The sequence below is a fragment of the Hemitrygon akajei genome, chromosome 17, assembly GCF_048418815.1.
Source record: "Hemitrygon akajei chromosome 17, sHemAka1.3, whole genome shotgun sequence".
Lineage (NCBI taxonomy): Eukaryota > Metazoa > Chordata > Chondrichthyes > Myliobatiformes > Dasyatidae > Hemitrygon > Hemitrygon akajei.
The window spans coordinates 1,370,918-1,394,794 of NC_133140.1; the positions used below are offsets into that span (position 1 = coordinate 1,370,918).

At 51.3% G+C, this 23,877-nt stretch overlaps 1 protein-coding gene across 1 annotated transcript in view; it reads left to right on the forward strand.

Annotated features, from left to right (window-relative positions):
* The window catches only part of LOC140740438 (hydrocephalus-inducing protein-like), a 579,330-nt gene that overhangs the window by 315,813 nt on the left and 239,640 nt on the right, over window positions 1-23,877 (forward strand). Inside the window, exons 37-39 of the mRNA XM_073069569.1 lie at window positions 1,110-1,308; window positions 9,609-9,708; window positions 20,675-20,774. Of these exons, the coding sequence (XP_072925670.1) occupies window positions 1,110-1,308; window positions 9,609-9,708; window positions 20,675-20,774 (399 nt within the window). The remainder of the gene's footprint in view (window positions 1-1,109; window positions 1,309-9,608; window positions 9,709-20,674; window positions 20,775-23,877) is intronic.

Sequence of the window (23,877 nt, forward strand, 5' to 3'; positions counted from 1 at the left end):
AGTTTCTTACCTCACCATCAGATTTCTGAACGGTCCATTACTCCTTTCCTCTGTATTATTTACTTATTTTGTAAGTTAGAGTCATTATTTTGTCTGTGCCTTGTATTGCTACCACAAATCAACATATTTCACATCATGTAAGACAGTGATAATAAACCTGATTCTGTAGAGAGAGAAACAGAATTTACACTTAAAGCCAATTGCCTTTAATACGGCTCATCTATTTTAAATTAGTTCCTCCCATCTGACTAACATGAGCTGCATTTAGACTATAAGACCAGGAGGTATAGGAGCAGAAGTAGGCCTATTTGGCCCATGGAGTCTGCTCTGCATTTGAAGTTAGTTAACAGCAGAGGATGCATGTAACTGATCTATTGGTGACCCCAGGATATTAAACATGTAAAAGATAGCCTAATAAATGAACTAATTTCCCCTGAACAAAACCACTTGCTATTAACTAATATCTTCAAAATAACCAACTCGTGGCCACATACACACACACATTCTTTATTTTTGGATACACACTGCACTCGCCCTATACTTATTATTATCAACATACAGCAGCTGAAATTTCTCCCAGATTTATGTCCTGGCTGCTCTTCCTCCTTGGAAGTGAATGTGGGTTCAAGTCACACCAGGCAGACCATCACATGATCTAGATGGAGAATTGCTGAACAAGCCGACCTTCAGGTGAAACGCTAAGCCTCTTCAGCTTTTCTGGTCAGCCTCAAGGATCCCAGGCATTATTTTGAGGACAGGCACATAGACAGGGCTTTGTCCCACCATTCCATGCTGAGCATTATCCTCGGTATTTATTGGTAGGTGGCATGTGTCACTGTAGACATCAACAGTATTTTGGCGAAAGCAATCTCCATTTAAGACACCTTCGACTCTCTGCAGTGCAGTTTACTTTGTGGCTGTGGCTTGCTTTAGTTTGTGGAGCCTTTGCGGGTTCCCATTCTAACATCTGTCCAAAAACACAGTTATTGTAGTTTGTGGAATACATGCCACTCTGTTTCCCTGTTGAGACACTCTTCCACATGTATCTCATAATGTCCATACATGTGCAAGCTCACACATGAATGCAAGTTTTGATATTATCCTTTCAGGAAAGACACGAAGAGCCTCGTCATACGGAACATTTGCCTTTTGCCAGTGGCCTGGAGAATCACTGGGCTGGAGAATTTGGGTGATGACTTTTCTCTATCTCATGACCAGGGAGTCATCGAACCCAAAGCTGAATTTTGTGTGCATATGCATTTCAGAGCCACAAGACAGATGAATCTACGGAAGTACATTCGACTGGAGGTAAGACCAAGGAGGAGATCTCCCAGGTGAAAATAATGTCCCATGGAAGAGGTCACAAAATAAACAGGAGCTCCTGTTTGAGCTCACAGTGAGAATGCATGTGCATTATGGGAGTGAAGCCTCTATGACACCATAGGAGGCTGACATCAAGCACAAAATGAGACTCAGGAAACAAAAAGAGAATTTGTTTCCTCATCTCATGTTTGATATGGAATAACTGTGCACACTGCCCCTGGCTCATGGCTGGGAGCTAGATTTCAGACATGCTATCAGACGGGGAGGGAAGGAACTTGCAGGTTTCTTGGTGGAATTTCTTGTTCAATAAAATTATGAAATTAATTGAAAATGCAATTGCAGACAGTACTCAGGTTATGACGGGGTTTCATTCCCAGGATCTGTTTGTAAGTAGGAAATGAACATCAGTATACGGGAGAGGATCACATAACAGCTGTGACAGGAGTGTGAGCAGGGGCTAAGGGTAGCTGCTAGCCACCCATAAGGACTCAGTGAGTATTTCTGCAGAGTGCTCCCGGTTCTGCCCCGATTGTTGTTGGTTTGGGGCAGGTGAGAGGTGAACTGGGGTGTTGGGTGTGTGGAAGAGAAGTCACCTGGCAGAAGATGCCTTCAGCCTTGCAACAGCTGGCAAATCCGTGTCCACCCACGCCACTGGTCTTCCAAACACTTGCCCACGCCACTGGTCTTCCAAACACTTGCTGATGCCACTGGTCTTCCAAACACTTGCCCGCGCCACTGGTCTTCCAAACACTTGCCCGCGCCACTGGTCTTCCAAACACTTGCCCGCGCCACTGGTCTTCCAAACACTTGCCCGCGCCACTGGTCTTCCAAACACTTGCCCGCGCCACTGGTCTTCCAAACACTTGCCCGCGCCACTGGTCTTCCAAACACTTGCTGATGCCACTGGTCTTCCAAACACTTGCTGATGCCACTGGTCTTCCAAACACTTGCCCGCGCCACTGGTCTTCCAAACACTTGCCCGCGCCACTGGTCTTCCAAACACTTGCCCACGCCACTGGTCTCCCAAACACTTGCTAATGCCACTGGTCTTCCAAACACTTGCCCACGCCACTGGTCTTCCAAACACTTGCTGATGCCACTGGTCTTCCAAACACTTGCCCACGCCACTGGTCTCCCAAACACTTGCTGATGCCACTGGTCTTCCAAACACTTGCCCACGCCACTGGTCTCCCAAACACTTGCTGATGCCACTGGTCTTCCAAACACTTGCCCACGCCACTGGTCTCCCAAACACTTGCTGATGCCACTGGTCTTCCAAACACTTGCCCACGCCACTGGTCTTCCAAACACTTGCCCGCGCCACTGGTCTTCCAAACACTTGCTGATGCCACTGGTCTTCCAAACACTTGCTGATGCCACTGGTCTCCCAAACACTTGCTGATGCCACTGGTCTTCCAAACACTTGCTGATGCCACTGGTCTTCCAAACACTTGCCTGTGCCACTGGTCTCCCAAACACTTGCCCACGCCACTGGTCTCCCAAACACTTGCTGATGCCACTGGTCTTCCAAACACTTGCCCACGCCACTGGTCTTCCAAACACTTGCTGATGCCACTGGTCTTCCAAACACTTGCCCACGCCACTGGTCTTCCAAACAATTGCCCACGCCACTGGTCTCCCAAACACTTGCTGATGCCACTGGTCTTCCAAACACTTGCCCGCGCCACTGGTCTTCCAAACACTTGCCCACGCCACTGGTCTCCCAAACACTTGCTGATGCCACTGGTCTTCCAAACACTTGCTGATGCCACTGGTCTTCCAAACACTTGCCCACGCCACTGGTCTTCCAAACACTTGCTGATGCCACTGGTCTTCCAAACACTTGCCCGCGCCACTGGTCTTCCAAACACTTGCTGATGCCACTGGTCTCCCAAACACTTGCCCATGCCACTGGTCTTCCAAACACTTGCCCGCGCCACTGGTCTTCCAAACACTTGCTGATGCCACTGGTCTCCCAAACACTTGCCCACGCCACTGGTCTCCCAAACACTTGCCCGCGCCACTGGTCTTCCAAACACTTGCTGATGCCACTGGTCTTCCAAACACTTGCCCACGCCACTGGTCTTCCAAACACTTGCTGATGCCACTGGTCTCCCAAACACTTGCCCATGCCACTGGTCTTCCAAACACTTGCCTGTGCCACTGGTCTTCCAAACACTTGCTGATGCCACTGGTCTCCCAAACACTTGCCCACGCCACTGGTCTTCCAAACACTTGCTGATGCCACTGGTCTCCCAAACACTTGCTGATGCCACTGGTCTCCCAAACACTTGCTGATGCCACTGGTCTTCCAAACACTTGCCCGCGCCACTGGTCTTCCAAACACTTGCCCGCGCCACTGGTCTTCCAAACACTTGCTGATGCCACTGGTCTCCCAAACACTTGCTGATGCCACTGGTCTCCCAAACACTTGCTGATGCCACTGGTCTTCCAAACACTTGCCCGCGCCACTGGTCTTCCAAACACTTGCCCGCGCCACTGGTCTTCCAAACACTTGCTGATGCCACTGGTCTCCCAAACACTTGCCCACGCCACTGGTCTTCCAAACACTTGCTGATGCCACTGGTCTCCCAAACACTTGCCCACGCCACTGGTCTTCCAAACACTTGCTGATGCCACTGATCTCCCAAACACTTGCCCGCGCCACTGGTCTTCCAAACACTTGCCCACGCCACTGGTCTTCCAAACACTTGCTGATGCCACTGGTCTCCCAAACACTTGCTGATGCCACTGGTCTCCCAAACACTTGCCCACGCCACTGGTCTCCCAAACACTTGCCCGCGCCACTGGTCTTCCAAACACTTGCCCACGCCACTGGTCTTCCAAACACTTGCCCACGCCACTGGTCTCCCAAACACTTGCTGATGCCACTGGTCTCCCAAACACTTGCTGATGCCACTGGTCTTCCAAACACTTGCCCACGCCACTGGTCTCCCAAACACTTGCTGATGCCACTGGTCTCCCAAACACTTGCTGATGCCACTGGTCTTCCAAACACTTGCCCACGCCACTGGTCTCCCAAACACTTGCTGATGCCACTGGTCTTCCAAACACTTGCTGATGCCACTGGTCTTCCAAACACTTGCCCACGCCACTGGTCTTCCAAACACTTGCTGATGCCACTGGTCTTCCAAACACTTGCCCACGCCACTGGTCTTCCAAACACTTGCTGATGCCACTGGTCTTCCAAACACTTGCTGATGCCACTGGTCTTCCAAACACTTGCCCACGCCACTGGTCTTCCAAACACTTGCTGATGCCACTGGTCTTCCAAACACTTGCTGATGCCACTGGTCTTCCAAACACTTGCCCACGCCACTGGTCTTCCAAACACTTGCTGATGCCACTGGTCTTCCAAACACTTGCCCACGCCACTGGTCTCCCAAACACTTGCTGATGCCACTGGTCTTCCAAACACTTGCTCACGCCACTGGTCTCCCAAACACTTGCCCACGCCACTGGTCTTCCAAACACTTGCCCGCGCCACTGGTCTTCCAAACACTTGCTGATGCCACTGGTCTTCCAAACACTTGCCCACGCCACTGGTCTTCCAAACACTTGCTGATGCCACTGGTCTTCCAAACACTTGCTGATGCCACTGGTCTTCCAAACACTTGCCCACGCCACTGGTCTTCCAAACACTTGCTGATGCCACTGGTCTTCCAAACACTTGCTGATGCCACTGGTCTTCCAAACACTTGCCCACACCACTGGTCTTCCAAACACTTGCTGATGCCACTGGTTTTCCAAACACTTGCCCATGCCACTGGTCTTCCAAACACTTGCTGATGCCACTGGTCTTCCAAACACTTGCTGATGCCACTGGTCTCCCAAACACTTGCCCGTGCCACTGGTCTCCCAAACACTTGCTGATGCCACTGGTCTTCCAAACACTTGCTGATGCCACTGGTCTTCCAAACACTTGCCCACGCCACTGGTCTTCCAAACACTTGCTGATGCCACTGGTCTTCCAAACACTTGCCCACGCCACTGGTCTCCCAAACACTTGCTGATGCCACTGGTCTTCCAAACACTTGCTCACGCCACTGGTCTCCCAAACACTTGCCCACGCCACTGGTCTTCCAAACACTTGCCCGCGCCACTGGTCTCCCAAACACTTGCCCGTGCCACTGGTCTCCCAAACACTTGCTGATGCCACTGGTCTTCCAAACACTTGCTGATGCCACTGGTCTCCCAAACACTTGCTGATGCCACTGGTCTCCCAAACACTTGCCCACGCCACTGGTCTTCCAAACACTTGCCCGCGCCACTGGTCTTCCAAACACTTGCCCATGCCACTGGTCTCCCAAACACTTGCCCACGCCACTGGTCTCCCAAACACTTGCTGATGCCACTGGTCTTCCAAACACTTGCTCATACCTAACGGGTTCCTATGAACCATGATAGGTCAAATGTTTGTAATCCAGGGAAGGCCTGTATTGAAAAACCTCTGTCAAAATAAACTCTTGTATGAACAAGAGTAGACCTTCTAATATAATCAAACTAAGTTAGTGCTCAGCTCTCATTTGCGATTTGATCCAGTTATTGAATACCCAGTGACTGTAAGACATGGGAGCTGAATTAGGCCATTTGATGCATTGAGTCTGCTCTGCCATTTTGTCTTGGATGATTTGTTATCCCTGTTAACCCCATTCTCCAGTCCTAATCGATCAAGAACCTATTAACCCCCTATTAATATACCAAATGACTTGTCCCACATAGTTGTCGGTTGCAATGAATTCCTAAGATTCCTCACCCTCTGGCTGAGGGAAGTCTTCCTCATCTCTGTTCTAAAGGAGTGTCCTTTTATGCTGAGGCTGTACCCACTGTACGTTCATGTTCCTGTCAGCTCCACGTTCCTTGGTGTTGATGAAAGGTCAAAGTCGTGGAGCAGTTGCATTTCTGATCAGGGAGGATGTTATAGTTGCACTCAGACAGGACATACTAGTGGCTCATCCGCTGCGGAAACATGGGGAGAGCTCAAAAAGTAAGTAAGGTGTGATCACTCTGGGTGATATTATAGCCACAGGGAGATGGAACAGATATGTAGATAGATTATGGAAAGATGTAAAAGCAACAAGGTTGTCATAGTGGCTGATTTAACTTCCCCAGTAATGACTGAGAATTACTTCTTGCAAGAGGCATAGATGGGACAGAATTCTTTCAGTGCATTCAGGAGGGTTTCTTCATGGATAATCCAGCCCAGGATGACCGTATTGCATCTTATCTTAGGAAATGAGCCTGGCAGGCGACTAGCCTTTCAGTGTGATAGCATCTTGAGAACGGTGAACACAAATTTTTAAGCTTTAAGATAGTTAAGTGTCTGTGCTTTGCAGAAAACAACTGAACCGAGGAAAGGCAAATTATGAGCTGAGAGTAGAAAACTGGGAGAAACTATTATCAAATCTGTGGGAGTTGTTTAAAGACCAGCTGATCTGACCCTCAGATCAGTACGTTACAGTAAAGAGGAAGGACCAGGATAGCAGGATAACGGAGCCTTGGATGGCAAAAGATATTATAAATTTAGTCAAAAAGAAAAGGGATGAATATGCTAAATTTTGGAAGCTAAAATCAGACAAGGCACATTCTAGACGTAGCAGGTGGAAGCTCAAGCAAGGATTAGGAAGTCTAAGAGGGCCTATGAAATGTCCTTGATAAGTAGGATTAAAGAGAATATCAAAATGCATGCATCAAGAACAAGGGAATAACTAGGGAGAAGGTACAACCACTGAAGGACAGAGGGAAGACAAAGTACCGGTACTCAGTGAATGCTTGACATCATTGTTCAGCAAGGACGTGGCAGTGTGAGGTATGCTATTATGAGATCAAGATAGAGATGGTACAGGGGCTTTTGAAGAACATCAAAGTGGATAAGTTGCCAGGGCTTGATAGAATATATCCCATATTATTAAATGAGGCAAGAGAGGAGATTGCTGGGGCCTTGATGAAGATTTTTGTATCTCCACTAGCAACAGGCATGGTTCTGAAGGCATGTTGTTCCTTTGTTCAAAAAGGAAAATAGGAATAATGTAGGAGATTGCAGGCTGGTGAGCCTCACATTAGTGGTAGTGAAGCAATTAGAGAAAATCCTGAGGGATAGGGTTGATATACATTTGGAAAAACATGGCCTGTTTTGAGCCAATCAGCATGGCTTTGTGCAGGGCAGGTCATGTCTTACTGGGCTCTTTGAGGAGGTGACATAGGTGATTGATTAGGGTAGGGCAGTGGATATTATCTTCATTGATTTTAAGAAGGCATTTCACCAGGTCCTTCATGTTAGGCTGATGCAGAAGATTAAGATGCATTGTTATCCATGGGGACTCATTAGATTGGCTTGTCCTTTGCAGACAAAAGATAGTGGTGAAAGGGGGTTATTCTGGCTGAAAGTCCAGGCCTAGTGTTTTTCTGCAGAGATTTGTGCTGGGATTTCTGTTATTTGTAATATACAGTATATAAATAACTTGGATGATTTATGGCCCTTAACAGTATTAATGTACATAGAGATATTGAACTCTAAGTCTTTAGCTTCCTGAAAATGGACACCTAGGTTGTTAAAATACATTAGAATGGATAAGTCCCCGGGGCCTGACGGAATATTCCCAGGCTGCTCCAAGAGGTGAAGGAAGAGATTGCTGAGCCTCTGGCTAGGATCTTTATGTCCTCGTTGTCCATGGGAATGGTACTGGAGGATTGGAGGGAGGCGAATGTTGTCCCCTTGTTCAAAAAAGGTAGTAGGGATAGTCCGGGTAATTATAGACCAGTGAGCCTTATGGCTATGGTGGGAAAGCTGTTGGAAAAGATTCTTAGAGATAGGATCTATGGGCATTTAGAGAATCATGGTCTGATCAGGGACAGTCAGCATGGCTTTGTAAAGGAAAGATCGTGTCTAACAAGCCTGATAGAGTTCTTTGAGGAGGTGACCAGGCATATAGATGAGGGTAGTGCAGTGGATGTGATCTATAACCATGTAACCATATAACAATTACAGCACGGAAAGAGGCCATCTCGGCCCTTCTAGTCCATGCCAAACGCTTACTCTCACCTAGTCCCACTGACCTGCATTCAGCCCATAACCCTCCATTCCTTTCCATCTACATGGATTTTAGTAAGGCATTTGACAAGGTATCATGCGCTAGGCTTATTCAGAAAGTCAGAAGGCATGGGATCCAGGGAAGTTTGGCCAGGTGGATTCAGAATTGGCTTGCCTGCAGAAGGCAGAGGGTCATGGTGGAGGGAGTACATTCAGATTGGAGGGTTGTGACTAGTGGTGTCCCACAAGGACCTGGGACCTCTACTTCCCATGATCTTTATTAACGACCTCAATGTGGGGGTAGAAGGGTGGGTTGGCAAGTTTTCAGACGACACAAAGATTGGTGGCCTTGTGGATAGCGTTGAGGATTGTCAAAGATTGCAGAGAGACATTGATAGGATGTAGAAGTGGGCTGAGAAGTGGCAGATGGAATTCAACCTGGAGAAGTGTGAGGTGGTACACTTTGGAAGGACAAACTCCAAGGCAGAGTACAAAGTAAATGGTAGGATACTTGGTAGTGTGGAGGAGCAGAGGGATCTGGGGGTACATGTCCACAGATCCCTGAAAGTTGCCTCACAGGTAGATAGGGTAGTTAAGAAAGCTTATGGAGTGTTAGCTTTCATATGTCGAGGGATAGGGTTTAAGAGTTGCGGGGTAATGATGCAGCTCTATAAAACTCTGGTTAGGCCACACTTGGAGTACTGTGTCCAGTTCTGGTCACCTCACTATAGGAAGGATGTAGAGGGTTTGCAAAGGCTGCAGAAGAGATTTAGCAGGATGCTGACTGAATTAGAGGATATGAGCAATAAGGAGATGTTAAAAAAACGTGTTATTTTCTTTGAAGTGATAGAGGTTGAGGGGAAACTTGATAGAAGTTTATAAAATTGTGAGCCAAGGATAGGATATACAATTAAATCTTTTTGCAAGGGTAGAGATATCAGACAGTAGAGGACTTGCTTAATGTGAGAGAGGGAAAATTTAAGGGAAAAGTGTGGACAGTTTTTTCCACACACAAAGTGGTTGATACCTGTAATGAACTACCAAGGGTAGTGGTGGAAGCAGATATGATAGTGGCATTATTTGAGGCAGTTTGATAAGCACATAACTATGTTAGGTATGGAGGTATGTGGGTCATCATGATTTGGTTTAATTTGGAATTTCTCTTTGGCGCAGATATTGTGTGCTAAGGGGTTTCTGTGCTGTTGTGTGGTATTGTTTCTCCTTCTCTCCTAAGGTCTACGATGCAGAGAACATTATCGGCATTGTTCAGACAGAAAATATTCTGGTCCTTGCAGAAGCTTATGATGTGGCACTGGACATCACTTTCCCTAAAGGTAAACTAACACCTGCTCATGACTACAGCACTGTTATAGAGAATGCATTACTGTGAGGAACAGGCAACAGTAACGAACGAAACCAGAAACGAGCACGACCCGTTCTGACCATTGATTAACATCAGAACAAAAAGTGTGCCTTGTCCACTGTTCTGCTGAGTCGTTCATCACCAATCCCTGAAGAACAAAAACAGCAAGTAACTGGTTAAAATTTGCATTAACCGTACACTAGGCAAAACTGCTTCTTTCCGGACTCCATGTTGCTCTTTGTGGAGCTGTTTCATTAAAATGGTTAGACCAGAATGAATTGAACTACATTGTTGAGGATACCTGCTACCCATCCCACAATCTGTTTGACCCACTGTATCAGGAAAGATCAGGATATGGACTGCCAGACCGGGTAGCAGGCTGTGAGACTAATGAATACTCTGCCACAACCGAAGTCTTGTCGCTAGGATAACAATCTGTTTATTTTTTACCTGTGCTGTCAGTGGATCCCAAGGACTTGGGCCTCTGGCACTATTGAAGGTGACAGCTGCTGGTTTCACATTGTTAGCTGCTTTTTAAATTCAAAACAGGCTTCGCACTGTGCAAACATTTTCCAGAAACCACAGTATGGATGGAAATGTTTTCTCAGAGTTGAGGGAAGCTGTGTGGGTGGGGGGGGGGGGGGGGGCAGATCTCAGTCAGCACTTCACTAATTTGTATCTTAACATGCTTCAATGAGTCATGTACTTCCAGTGTCAGAGGCCCTGAAACACCATAGGTTATACCAAGTTCAAGTAGTTGCTGCATTGCAAATTGTGTTCCACTCATCATAAGATATAGGAGCAGAATTAGGCCATTCAGCCCATCAACTAAAGCTGAAAGGAACAATAAATAAATAAATAAACAGAGCCTCTCCGGACTCTGGATTGGGGATTGCCAAACGTTACATAGATTTTCTGGTGTCGTTTGTTTTGTCATATGCTTTTGTGATATCATTCTGGAGGAATGTTGTCTCATTTTTTAACTGTATTGCATTTGTGGTTTCTAAATGACAATAAACTGAAACTGAATCTGAAATCACGGCTAATTCATATCCCTGTCAACCCCATTCTTCTGCCTTCACCCCTCAACCTTTGATGTCCTGCCTAATCCGGAACCTATCAGCTTCTGCTTTAATTATGCCCAATAACTTGGCTTTCACACCCATCTGTGGCAAAGAATTCCATAGATTCTCCACCCTCTAGTGAAAGAAAATCCCCCCATCTCCATTCTAAACTGACACCCCTTTATGCTGAGGCTGTGCCGTCTAGTCTTACACTACCCCATGAGGCAGCTTTGGATGCATTACATCATTAAAAGAATAATAGAGATGAAGATATTAGAGTCATAGAGTGATGTAACTTTTGCCCACCGAGTCCTTGCTAACCACGGTGCCCACCCAGCAGTCCCAGTTTCTTGCATCTGGCTTACATCCCTTTAAGCCCCACCCCACCACTTACTCATCCTCGTCTATCTGTATCACACACTGGCTGCATCAGCTCACACTCCCAGTTGTTAAATTTTCACATTGCAACAAAAAACTCATTCCTCTTTTCCATTGTTAGACTTTTGACTCCAGCAGAAGTTATCATCATAATATAGAAACAGAAAATGCTCGTGTAGTGTGGTAAACTATGTATACCTGTCTGGACACGCCCCTCTGCTGACTGCTCCTGTGGCTCCTCCACAGACCCCTGTATAAAGGCGATTGGAGGCACTGCTCCTCCCTCAATCTCCAGGATGTCATGGTCCCTTTTGCTGCTAATAAAAGCCTATCGTTCAACTCCCGTCTCCGAGAGTTATTGATGGTGCATCAATTTTATTAGCAGCAATTTTAAAACATGGAGAGCATTTTACGACCCCACAGATTGGATATTGACCCACAATCCCAGGAAGCCGGACGCTTTCAAACTCTGGCTAGCATGCTTCAAATTGTACCTGGAGGAGATTCATGTGATCGATCCTGCCACGATGTGCAGGATTCTCCACTCTAGAATCCGTCCAAGGGTCAACTCCATGATCAGGGACCAAACGGACGACCAGGGTGCGATAGAGGCCAACAAAAGACAATACCGGCGGCCGGTGAACACCGTCTACGCAAGACATCGCTTAACGACATGGCGGCAGCGGGCCAGAGAGTCGAGCGATGAGTTTGTCCGGGCCCTACAGACACTCATGCTGGCCTGCAACTGCAGGGGACTGATGGCGGAACAGCATGTGGAGCTGCTAGTAAGAGACGCCTTTGTTACGGGGATCAGGTCAGTGTCCGTGTGCCAGCGGCTGCTGAAACGCGCCGATCTTATCTTACAGACGCGCGATCTCCCGCCGGCCCCATGGATGCCACAGACCTCACAACCGGCCGGCGAATCGACCTTGGCTGCTGCCAGTTGCAAGTCCGTACAGTGTTACTTCTGTGGACTCGAAAAACACCCCCGAAAACGCTGCCCGGCCCGAGAAGCTACCTGCTCCAGCTGCGGCAAGAAGGGCCACTTCGCCAAGGCCTGTAATTCCAAACCACGAGCGGGGTCGAGCAGCGCCGCATGCGAGGCATCGGGGTCGCCATCTTGCCTGCCCACCGTGTGTGAGGCATGGGGGCGGCCATCTTTATCGGCGCCACCTCGCCCCGCCTGAAACCCACGGGTACTTACCGGGCACCAAGACGGCGATGCAACTCTGGCCTCCGTGACTCTCGACCAAAGCGCCCCACACCAGCTCGCAAGGTCAATGATGGACATCCTGGTGGAGGGGCACAGGACTAGCTGCCTGTTTGACATGGGCAGCACTGAGAGTTTTATTCACCTGGACACGGTGCAACGCTGCGGACTCATGACACGGTCGGTAAGACAGAGGGTCACCATGGCTTCTGGGTCGCATTCCACAGACATCCGGGGAGGTTGTTTAGCGACATTGGTGGTGCAGGACACAGAATATCGGGACTTTGTGTTACTGGTCATGCCTCAACTGTGTGCCCCTGTGCTATTGGGGCTGGACTTCCAGAGCCACCTGAAAAGTGTGACAATGGAGTATGACGAGCCCCTCCCACCAATCACTGTCAGAAATCCTCAGTTTTGTGGGACTTCATCATATATCCCACTACTGACCACACACACACATCGACCCGCACATCCAACCCAGCACCATGCCAACAGCCGCGCTACTGACACCACTTGCAGCCTCTCCACCCTCAAGATCCCTCCCCCACCACTGTTCACCAACCTGACCCCCGACTGTAAACCTGTGGCAACTAAAAGCAGGAGGTACAGCGCGGGGGACAGGGCCTTCATTAAGTCAGAGGTACAGCGGCTGCTCAGGGAGGGGATCATTGAGCCAAGCACAAGTCCTTGGAGGGCCCAGGTGGTCATTGTTTGGACCGGGCAAAAAAATAGGATGGGTGTGGACTATAGCCAGACCATCAATAGGTTCACGCAGCTTGACGCGTACCCCCTACCCCGTATCGCAGATATGGTCAATCAGATAGCTCAGTACAAGGTGTACTCGACCATAGACCTGAAATCCGCTTACCATCAGCTCCCCATCCGCCCGGAGGAACGCCCCTACACCGCCTTCGAGGCGGGCGGCAGGCTCTATCACTTCCTGCGCGTCCCCTTCGGTGTCACAAATGGTGTCTCTGTCTTCCAGAGGGAAATGGACCAGATGGTGGACCAGTGCCAACTGAAGGCCACGTTCCCATATCTGGATAACATCACCATCTGCGGTCACGACTGGCAGGATCACGACACCAACCTCCAACGATTTTTCCAAGCGGCCAAAGCTCTGAACCTTACCTATAACAGGGACAAGTGTGTGTTTGGAACCACCCGACTTGCTATCCTTGGGTATGTCGTGGAGAACGGGGTCATTGGCCCTGACCCCGACCATATGCACCCCCTGTTAGAACTCCCTCTTCCCACCACCCTCGGAGCCCTCAAATGGTGCCTGGGCTTCTTTTCCTATTATGCCCAATGGGTCCCCCATTACACAGACAAAGCCCACCCCCTGGTCAAGTCCACCACATTTCCCCTCTCAGCCGAGGCCCACACGGCCTTCAGCCGCATTAAAGGGGACATTGCCAAAGCAACGATGCATGTGGTGGACGAGGCCATTCTCTTCCAAGTAGAGAGTGATGCCTCCGACTTCACGCTGGCTGCTACCCTCAATCAGGCAGGAAGGCCGGTAGCATTCTTCTCTCGTACCCTTCAAGGCCCTGAAATTCAGCACTCCGCGGTGGAGAAAGAAGCCCAGGCCATAGTGGAAGCTATTAGGCACTGGAGGCACTATCTCGCCGGCAAAAGGTTCACCTTGCTGACTGACCAGTGCTCAGTTGCGTTCATGTTCAGCAACCAACAGCGGGGCAAAATCAAAAATGATAAAATTTTGAGGTGGAGAATAGAACTCTCCACCTACAACTATGACATCCTGTACCGGCCTGGAAGGCTCAATGAGCCCCCTGATGCCCTATCACGGGGAGTGTGTGCCAGCACGCAGCTCGACCGGCTATACACCCTCCATGCAGATCTTTGCCACCCGGGGGTCACCCGACTTTACCATTTCGTGAAAGCCCGGAACCTGCCTTACTCCCTTGAGGACATCAGGACGATGACCAGGGTCTGTCAAGTCTGCACTGAGTGCAAACCGCACTTCTACCATCCTGAACAGGCACAACTTATCAAGGCCACCCCACCCGCCCCTTTGAGCGATTGAGTGTCAACTTTAAGGGCCCCCTTCCCTCCACCGACCACCATGTCTACTTTCTCAACATAATCGACGAGTACTCATGGTTCCCCTTTGCCATCCCCTGCCCCGATACCACTGCCACGTCCGTCATAAAAGCCCTGCACCAGCTCTTCACTCTGTTCAGATAGCCCTGCTATATCCACCGTGATAGAGGGTCCTCGTTTATGAGTGACGAGCTGTGCCAGTACCTGCTGGCTAGGGGTATTGCTACTAGTAGGACCACGAGCTATAATCCCCAGGGGATTATGGACAGGTGGAGAAGAAGAATGCCACATTGTGGAAGGCCACACTCTTAGCCCTTAGGTCAAAGGGATTGCCGGTCTCTCGCTGGCAGGAGGTCCTCCCCGAGGCACTCCACTCCATCCGCTCCCTGTTATGCACGTCCACCAATGCCACCCCTCATGAGCGACTCTTTTCTTTTCCCAGGAAGTCTGCCACTGGGACCACCCTACCGGCTTGGCTGACATTCCCAGGGCCAGTGCTGCTCCGGAAACATGTGAGGAGCAATAAATACTCCCCGATGGTCGAGAGGGTTCACCTTCTATATGCAAACCCCCAGTATGCCTACGTGGTCTTACCTGATGGGCGGGAGGACACGGTCTCCGTCCGCGACCTGGCGCCCGCAGGAGCAGCAGACCACTACCCCGAACACTCCCCGGTAACTATGAACCCCGTACCCACCGATGTATATACCCACGAGACCCCAAGCCCTACGCAGACTCCTCACGACACTCCCATACCGGGCGCCACACACACGCATGAGGGATTACTGATGCCTAACGGGCTGGCACCTCCAGTCAGGCCGAAGCCAGCACAACCACCATCACCGGTGCAATCACCACCGGTGCTACGTAGATCACAGCGACGGACTCGACTGCCTGATAGACTTAACCTGTAAATATACTTGTAAGAAACTTCGCCCCGTGGGGACTCTCTTTTAAAACAAAGGAGGGGTGAATGCGGTAAACTACATATACCTGTCTGGACACGTCCCTCTGCTGACTGCTCCTATGGCTCCTCCCACAGACCCCTGTATAAAGGCGCTTGGAGGCACTGCTCCTCCCTCAGTCTCCGAGATGCGGTAATATAGAAACAGAAAATGCTTGTGAAGTTAGCAGGTCTGGCCACATCATTGGGAAGAGAAACAGAGTTAATGCTTCAGGTTTAAAACTCTTCAACAAAACCGGGAAGGAGACAGAAGCAGAAGTTCTGGATGAAGCATGAAATCTGCAATCTGCTGTGGGCCATGTCAGTGGCATTCAGGTCTGGTGAGATCCAGGCATGATACCTGGAAAGCGGCAACTGCAGACCAAACTTAAATCACAGAAGGATGCTCGACAACGGTGGCAGAGCTTGAATGCTATTACCTCTTACAAAGTGAAACCAAGCGATATACAGTAACTGACAACAAGGCTTCGCTCCCAGTTGGGCTCAATGCCTTCTATGCTCATGAAACCCCCTGGTTTCCTTGGCTGTGTAAGTCTCTGGTGCTGCCAAACCCGTGAGATTGAGATGGTCCTGCCACCCCAAACCCCGGTTTGTGTGGATGCTGTGTAATCTGCCATCCTGTTACAAGTTAGTGACACGAAATAACAGACAGTACATTGCATATGATTAAAGGAATTATATTTATAAATCTCAACTTAGTAAAGAAAAACAAAAAGAAAAGGGCCCATTTTAATTAAACAGTCAAATGTGCACAAGTAGGAGCTCATTTTGAACTTCTCTGTCCCTCACGCTGGACTTCTATCGGCACGAAAACACACACACCACCTTCTGAATGTCACTGGTAATCCTTCTCGAACAAATGATGTATGCATCAGGATACGCTTTATCGATTACAGCTTGGCATTCAACATTATCGTCCTTTCAAAACTAATCAATAAGCATCAGGACATTGGTGTCAATATCTCCTTGTGCAATTGGATCATTGATTTCCTCACTTGCAGACTCCAGTTAGTTCAGATTGGCACCAGCATCTCTCTCAGCACAGTTGCACCAGAAGGCTGTGTGCTTAGTTCCTGCTCTATTTGCTATGACTGTATGGCTATGCACAGCTCAAGTGCCATATTTAAGTTTGTTGATAGTACAGCTGCTGTTGCCCGAATCGAAGTTCAAAGTACATTCATTATCATATTATGTATACATTATACAACCTTGAGATTCGTCTCCTAACAGGCAGCCACAAAACAAACAAAACAAGCAAACCCATATATTAAAAAAGGCCATCAAACACCCAAGCTGCAGAGAAAAATATATATATGCTCACAAAAAAACCTAAACAATGACAGATGAACACCTAGTGTGCAGAGAGAAGAAGTAAACAAATCCGGCAAGCAAATAGCGTTCTGAACTGAAGTCCACAAAGAGAGTCCCATTGTTCAGCACAGAGCCGAGTCATGGAGCAGCGATCTGAACCGGCCTAATCCTCACCTCAGGCCCCGACACCCTGACCTTTCCCATCTGACCCGGCACCTGAATCTCCAACCAATCTGTTCAATTGCCTCGATGTGCCTGGAGAGCGCCTTCTTGAGTCCTTTCAACCTCACCTTTCCGATTCAGCACTTCACTCACGTCTCTGTCCAAACATTGCGTTCAGTCACCTCGATACACTGTGGTGTCTGGACTTCACCACTTCAATTTGGCCTGGAAGACCTCTCTGTTTCAGCCTTGCACTCAAATCTCCATCCAAACATCAAATTCATTCGAATCGGTACACACTGGAGTCCAGACCCTACCGCTTCAATTCGGCCCTCATCATGGTGCTTAAATCAATCGTTCCTCCCTCACGACGATGGGCCCGTCACCTTGCCTCAACTAGGTTCAACAGAATTGAATTGCCTTCAAGTCCCAAAGGAAGTTACAGACTATTGCTTAAATGACCATTTGCCAGAAAAAGAGTGATTAACAAAGTATTTAACTGTTTTCCTTGTTTCATTGGCCACCAGCCTCTGAGATCCACCAGCACCATCTTAAACCAGAAAAGTGGTGATGAATCAGCATATCAGAGAGGGATTGAAAATCTGGCTGAGTGGTGCCACAACAACAACCTCTCACTCAATGTCAACAAGACCAAGGAACTGATTATTGACTTCAGGAGGAAAAAAACTGGAGGTCGAGGAGCCAGGCTCATCAGAGAATCAGAGGTGGAGAGGGTCACCAACTTTAAATTCCTCGATGCTATCATTTCAGAGGATCTGTCCTGGACATAGTACTGTATATCAGTGAAGAAAGCAGAAGAAAGTTTACGTAGTTTCAGCATGACTTCTAAAACATTGATAGACTTCTATAGATGTATGGTGGTGTGTATACTGGGCTCTACACCACACATCTTTAGGAATTTGCAAGTCTTTGGTGATGTATACCAAATCTCCTCAAATTGTTCATGACTGGCACACCTTCTTTTTCAATGCGTCAATGTGCTGGACCCAGGACAGATCTTCCAAGATGCTGACACACAGAATGTGAAGCTGCTCACCACTCGATGTGAACTGCTGTGTGTTCCCCTGACTTACTCTTTCTGAAGTCCACAACCAATTATTTGGTCTTGTCACCCGAGTTGCTATTTCCAACACTTCTTGTTTCTATTTTCACCTTTCAGCATTTGTTCTTAATAATCCATTAGTATTTTTTGTTTAATTCCATGTTCAGAGATGGTCCAATTCTAAACAACAACGTAACTGCCCATCTTTGGGACTGCAAACAACTAAAGCCCAATGATAGGCATTCTCTACTTCATAACAATTACAAATCCAATGATGGCAGTTATTAAATGATTTAGAACTTCATGGACATTTAAATGGTCTGTGTTAAATAGATTAAAGAGATTAGCTTTATTCATCACATGTACAAATGAAGATTCAACATATCATCTGAAACTTCAGTTATGCTGGGGAGAGTATATTGACTGGTTGCACCATGACCGAGTATGTGAATACCAATGCCCTAGTGGATTCAGCCCAGTCCATCACTGTTCAAGCCCTCCCTGCCATTGAACACACCTAGATAGAGGTCTGTCACAGGAAAGCAGCATCCATTATCTAGAACCCCCATCGCCCGGGTCATGCTCTCTTCTCACGGCTTCCATCAGGGAGGAGGTGCAAGTGCCTGAAGACACACACTCAATGTATGTTAGAAACAGCTTCTTCCCCTCTGTCGTCAGCTTTCTGAACCAATAATGAACATTACCTCAGATTTTTGTTCTCTTTATATGTGACTTAATTAATTTAATTTTCAATATAAATCTCACTGTAATATATATAGTTTCTATTAGTGCTGCAAAAGAACAAACTTCATAACATATGTCAGTAATAATGAACCTGGCTCTGATTCAGAAACTCCATGCCCTACTGGACAAACTGAGGATTCCTCTCCAACTCCCTCAGCTCCGTGTAGTGTCCCCATTGTTCTCCCCCGAGCCCCTCTGTCCCAGTGTCCGCTCTCCCCGAAGCCCCTCTGTCCCAGTGTCCACTCACCCAGAGCCCCTCTGTCCCAGTGTCCACTCTCCCCCAAGACCCCCTGTCCCAGTGTCTGCTCTCCCCGAAGCCCCTCTGTCCCAGTGTCCACTCACCCAGAGCCCCTCTGTCCCAGTGTTCACTCTCCCCCAAGTCCCCCTGTCCCAGTGTCTGCTCTCCCCGGAGCCCCTCTGTCCCAGTGTCCACTCACCCAGAGCCCCTCTGTCCCAGTGTTCACTCTCCCCCAAGTTCCCCTGTCCCAGTGTCCACTCTCCCCTGAGCCCCCTGTCCCAATGACCACTCTCCCCTGAGCCCCTCTGTCCCAGTGTCCACTCTCCCCTGAGCCCCCTGTCCCAGTGACCACTCTCCCCCGAGCCCCTCTGTCCCAGTGTCCACTCTCACTGTCCCCCTGTCCCAGTGTCCACTCTCCCCTGAGCCCCCTGTCCCAATGGCCACTCTCCCCTGAGCCCCTCTGTCCCAGTGTCCACTCTCCCCTGAGCCCCCGTCCCACTGACCACTCTCCCCCGAGCCCCTCTGTCCCAGTGTCCACTCTCCCCATCCCCCTGTCCCAGTGTCCACTCTCCCCTGAGCCCCCTGTCCCAATGGCCACTCTCCCCTGAGCCCCTCTGTCCCAGTGTCCACTCTCCCCTGAGCCCCCTGTCCCAGTGACCACTCTCCCCCGAGCCCCTCTGTCCCAGTGTCCACTCTCCCCGTCCCCCTGTCCCAGTGTCCACTCTCCCCTGAGCCCCCTGTCCCAATGGCCACTCTCCCCTGAGCCCCCTGTCCCAGTGACCACTCTCCCCCGAGCCCCTCTGTCCCAGTGTCCACTCTCCCCGTCCCCCTGTCCCAGTGTCCACTCTCCCCTGAGCCCCCTGTCCCAATGGCCACTCTCCCCCAAGCCCCCTGTCCCAGTGACCACTCTCCCCCGAGCCCCTCTGTCCCAGTGCCCACTCTCCCCGTCCCCCTGTCCCAGTGTCCACTCTCCCCTGAGCCCCCTGTCCCAATGGCCACTCTCCCCCGAGCCCCCTGTCCCAGTGACCACTCTCCCCCGAGCCCCTCTGTCCCAGGGCCCACTCTCCCCCGAGCCCCTCTGTCCCAGGGCCCACTCTCCCCGTCCCCCTGTCCCAGTGTCCACTCTCCCCTGAGCCCCCTGTCCCAATGGCCACTCTCCCCTGAGCCCCTCTGTCCCAGTGTCCACTCCCCCTGAGCCCCTCTGTCCCAGTGTCCACTCTCCCCGTCCCCCTGTCCCAATGACCACTCTCCCCTGAGCCCCCTGTCCCAGTGACCACTCTCCCCCAAGCCCCTCTGTCCCAGTGTCCACTCTCCCCTGAGCCCCCTGTCCCAGTGACCACTCTCCCCCGAGCCCCTCTGTCCCAGTCCACTCTCCCCGCCCCCCTGTCCCAGTGTCCACTCTCCCCTGAGCCCCCTGTCCCAATGGCCACTCTCCCCTGAGCACCTCTGTCCTAGTGTCCACTCTCCCCTGAGCTCCCTGTCCCAGTGACCACTCTCCCCCGAGCCCCTCTGTCCTAGTGTCCACTCTCCCCTGAGCCCCCTGTCCCAGTGACCACTCTCCCCCGAGCCCCTCTGTCCCAGTGTCCACTCTCCCCCGAGCCCCCTGTCCCAGTGTCCACTCTCCCCTGAGCCCCTCCGTCCCAGTGTCCACTCTCCCCCGAGCCCCTCCGTCCCAGTGTCCACTCTCCCCGGCTATTTTCAATGTGCATTAACAGCTCATTCTTGATTCTGCGTTAAAGGTACAGATGGCGGGATTGATTTTGGTATCATCAAAGTGAATGACACTGTGAAACAGACCATCACCTTGAAGAACAAAGGCAAATATGAGATTGGTTACAAGTATGTTGTTCTGTTTCTTCTCAAGATACAGTGTGATGATGAGTAATAGAATTACAGATCAAAAGATAGTTGGCTCACCGTAACTTCCCAAGGTTTGTTCTTCGTACTTGAAAGACTACTATTTGCAAAACCGGAAATCTGAATCCAAAACATAAAGAATTCAGGTCAGATGGTATGCTCCATCCTCCCAATCCTCGTGCTCCCACTCCCCTGATCTCCACTGTCTCAAAGTCCACTCTCCTCAGAGTCCCTCTGTCCCAGTGTCCACTCTCCCCCGAGCCCCTCTGTCCCAGTGTCCACTCTGCCCCGTCCCCCTGTCCCGGTGTCCACTCTCCCCTCATCCTCCCTGCCCCAGTGTCCACTCTCCCTTGATCCCCCTGTCCCAGTGTTCACTCTCCCTTGAGCCCCCGTCCCAGTGTCCACTCTCCCTTGAGCCCCCTGTCCCAGTGTTCACTCTCCCTTGAGCCCCCTGTCCCAGTGTCCACTCTCCCTTGAGCCCCCTGTCCCAGTGTTCACTCTCCCTTGATCTCCCCTGAGCCCACTGTCCCAGTGTCCACTCTCCCCTCATCCTCCCTGCCCCAGTGTCCACTCTCCCTTGAGCCCCCATCCCAGTGTTCACTCTCCCTTGAGCCCCCTGTCCCAGTGTTCACTCTCCCCTCATCCTCCCTGTCCCAGTGTCCACTCTCCCTTGAGCCCCCTGTCCCAGTGTTCACTCTCCCCTGAGCTCCCCTGTCCCAGTGTCCACTCTCCCCTCATCCTCCCTGCCCCAGTGTCCACTCTCCCTTGAGCCCCCTGCCCCAGTGTCCACTCTCCCTTGAGCCCCCTGTCCCAGTGTTCACTCTCCCCTCATCCTCCCTGTCCCAGTGTCCACTCTCCCTTGAGCCCCCTGTCCCAGTGTTCACTCTCCCTTGAGCCCCCTGCCCCAGTGTCCACTCTCCCTTGAGCCCCCTGTCCCAGTGTTCACTCTCCCCTCATCCTCCCTGTCCCAGTGTCCACTCTCCCTTGATCTCCCCTGAGCCCACTGTCCCAGTGTCCACTCTCCCCTCATCCTCCCTGCCCCAGTGTCCACTCTCCCTTGAGCCCCCGTCCCAGTGTTCACTCTCCCTTGAGCCCCCTGTCCCAGGGTTCACTCTCCCCTCATCCTCCCTGTCCCAGTGTCCACTCTCCCTTGAGCCCCCTGTCCCAGTGTTCACTCTCCCCTGAGCTCCCCTGTCCCAGTGTCCACTCTCCCCTCATCCTCCCTGCCCCAGTGTCCACTCTCCCTTGAGCCCCCTGCCCCAGTGTCCACTCTCCCTTGAGCCCCCTGTCCCAGTGTTCACTCTCCCCTCATCCTCCCTGTCCCAGTGTCCACTCTCCCTTGAGCCCCCTGTCCCAGTGTTCACTCTCCCTTGAGCCCCCTGTCCCAGTGTTCACTCTCCCCTGAGCCCCCTGCCCCAGTGTCCACTCTCCCTTGAGCCCCCTGTCCCAGTGTTCACTCTCCCCTCATCCTCCCTGTCCCAGTGTCCACTCTCCCTTGAGCCCCCTGTCCCAGTGTTCACTCTCCACTGAGCCCCCTGTCCCAGTGTCCACTCTCCCTTGAGCCCACTGTCCCAGTGTCCACTCTCCCCTGAGCCCCCCTGTCCCAGTGTTCACTCTCCCCTGAGCTCCCCTGTCCCAGTGTCCACTCTCCCCTCATCCTCCCTGCCCCAGTGTCCACTCTCCCTTGAGCCCCCGTCCCAGTGTTCACTCTCCCTTGAGCCCCCTGTCCCAGTGTTCACTCTCCCCTCATCCTCCCTGTCCTTGTGTCCACTCTCCCTTGAGCCCCCTGTCCCAGTGTTCACTCTCCCCTGAGCTCCCCTGTCCCAGTGTCCACTCTCCCCTCATCCTCCCTGCCCCAGTGTCCACTCTCCCTTGAGCCCCCTGCCCCAGTGTCCACTCTCCCTTGAGCCCCCTGTCCCAGTGTTCACTCTCCCCTCATCCTCCCTGTCCCAGTGTCCACTCTCCCTTGAGCCCACTGTCCCAGTGTTCACTCTCCCCTGAGCCCCCTGCCCCAGTGTCCACTCTCCCTTGAGCCCCCTGTCCCAGTGTTCACTCTCCCCTCATCCTCCCTGTCCCAGTGTCCACTCTCCCTTGAGCCCCCTGTCCCAGTGTTCACTCTCCCCTCATCCTCCCTGTCCCAGTGTCCACTCTCCCTTGAGCCCCCTGTCCCAGTGTTCACTCTCCACTGAGCCCCCTGTCCCAGTGTCCACTCTCCCTTGAGCCCCCGTCCCAGTGTTCACTCTCCCTTGAGCCCCCTGTCCCAGTGTTCACTCTCCCCTCATCCTCCCTGTCCCAGTGTCCACTCTCCCTTGAGCCCCCTGTCCCAGTGTTCACTCTCCACTGAGCCCCCTGTCCCAGTGTCCACTCTCCCTTGAGCCCCCGTCCCAGTGTTCACTCTCCCTTGAGCCCCCTGTCCCAGTGTTCACTCTCCCCTCATCCTCCCTGTCCCAGTGCCCACTCTCCCTTGAGCCCCCTGTCCCAGTGTTCACTCTCCCCTGAGCTCCCCTGTCCCAGTGTCCACTCTCCCCTCATCCTCCCTGCCCCAGTGTCCACTCTCCCTTGAGCCCCCTGCCCCAGTGTCCACTCTCCCTTGAGCCCCCTGTCCCAGTGTTCACTCTCCCCTCATCCTCCCTGTCCCAGTGTCCACTCTCCCTTGAGCCCCGTCCCAGTGTTCACTCTCCCCTGAGCCCCCTGCCCCAGTGTCCACTCTCCCTTGAGCCCCCTGTCCCAGTGTTCACTCTCCCCTCATCCTCCCTGTCCCAGTGTCCACTCTCCCTTGAGCCCCCTGTCCCAGTGTTCACTCTCCCCTCATCCTCCCTGTCCCAGTGTCCACTCTCCCTTGAGCCCCCTGTCCCAGTGTTCACTCTCCACTGAGCCCCCTGTCCCAGTGTCCACTCTCCCTTGAGCCCCCATCCCAGTGTTCACTCTCCCTTGAGCCCCCTGTCCCAGTGTTCACTCTCCCCTCATCCTCCCTGTCCCAGTGTCCACTCTCCCTTGAGCCCCCTGTCCCAGTGTTCACTCTCCACTGAGCCCCCTGTCCCAGTGTCCACTCTCCCTTGAGCCCCCGTCCCAGTGTTCACTCTCC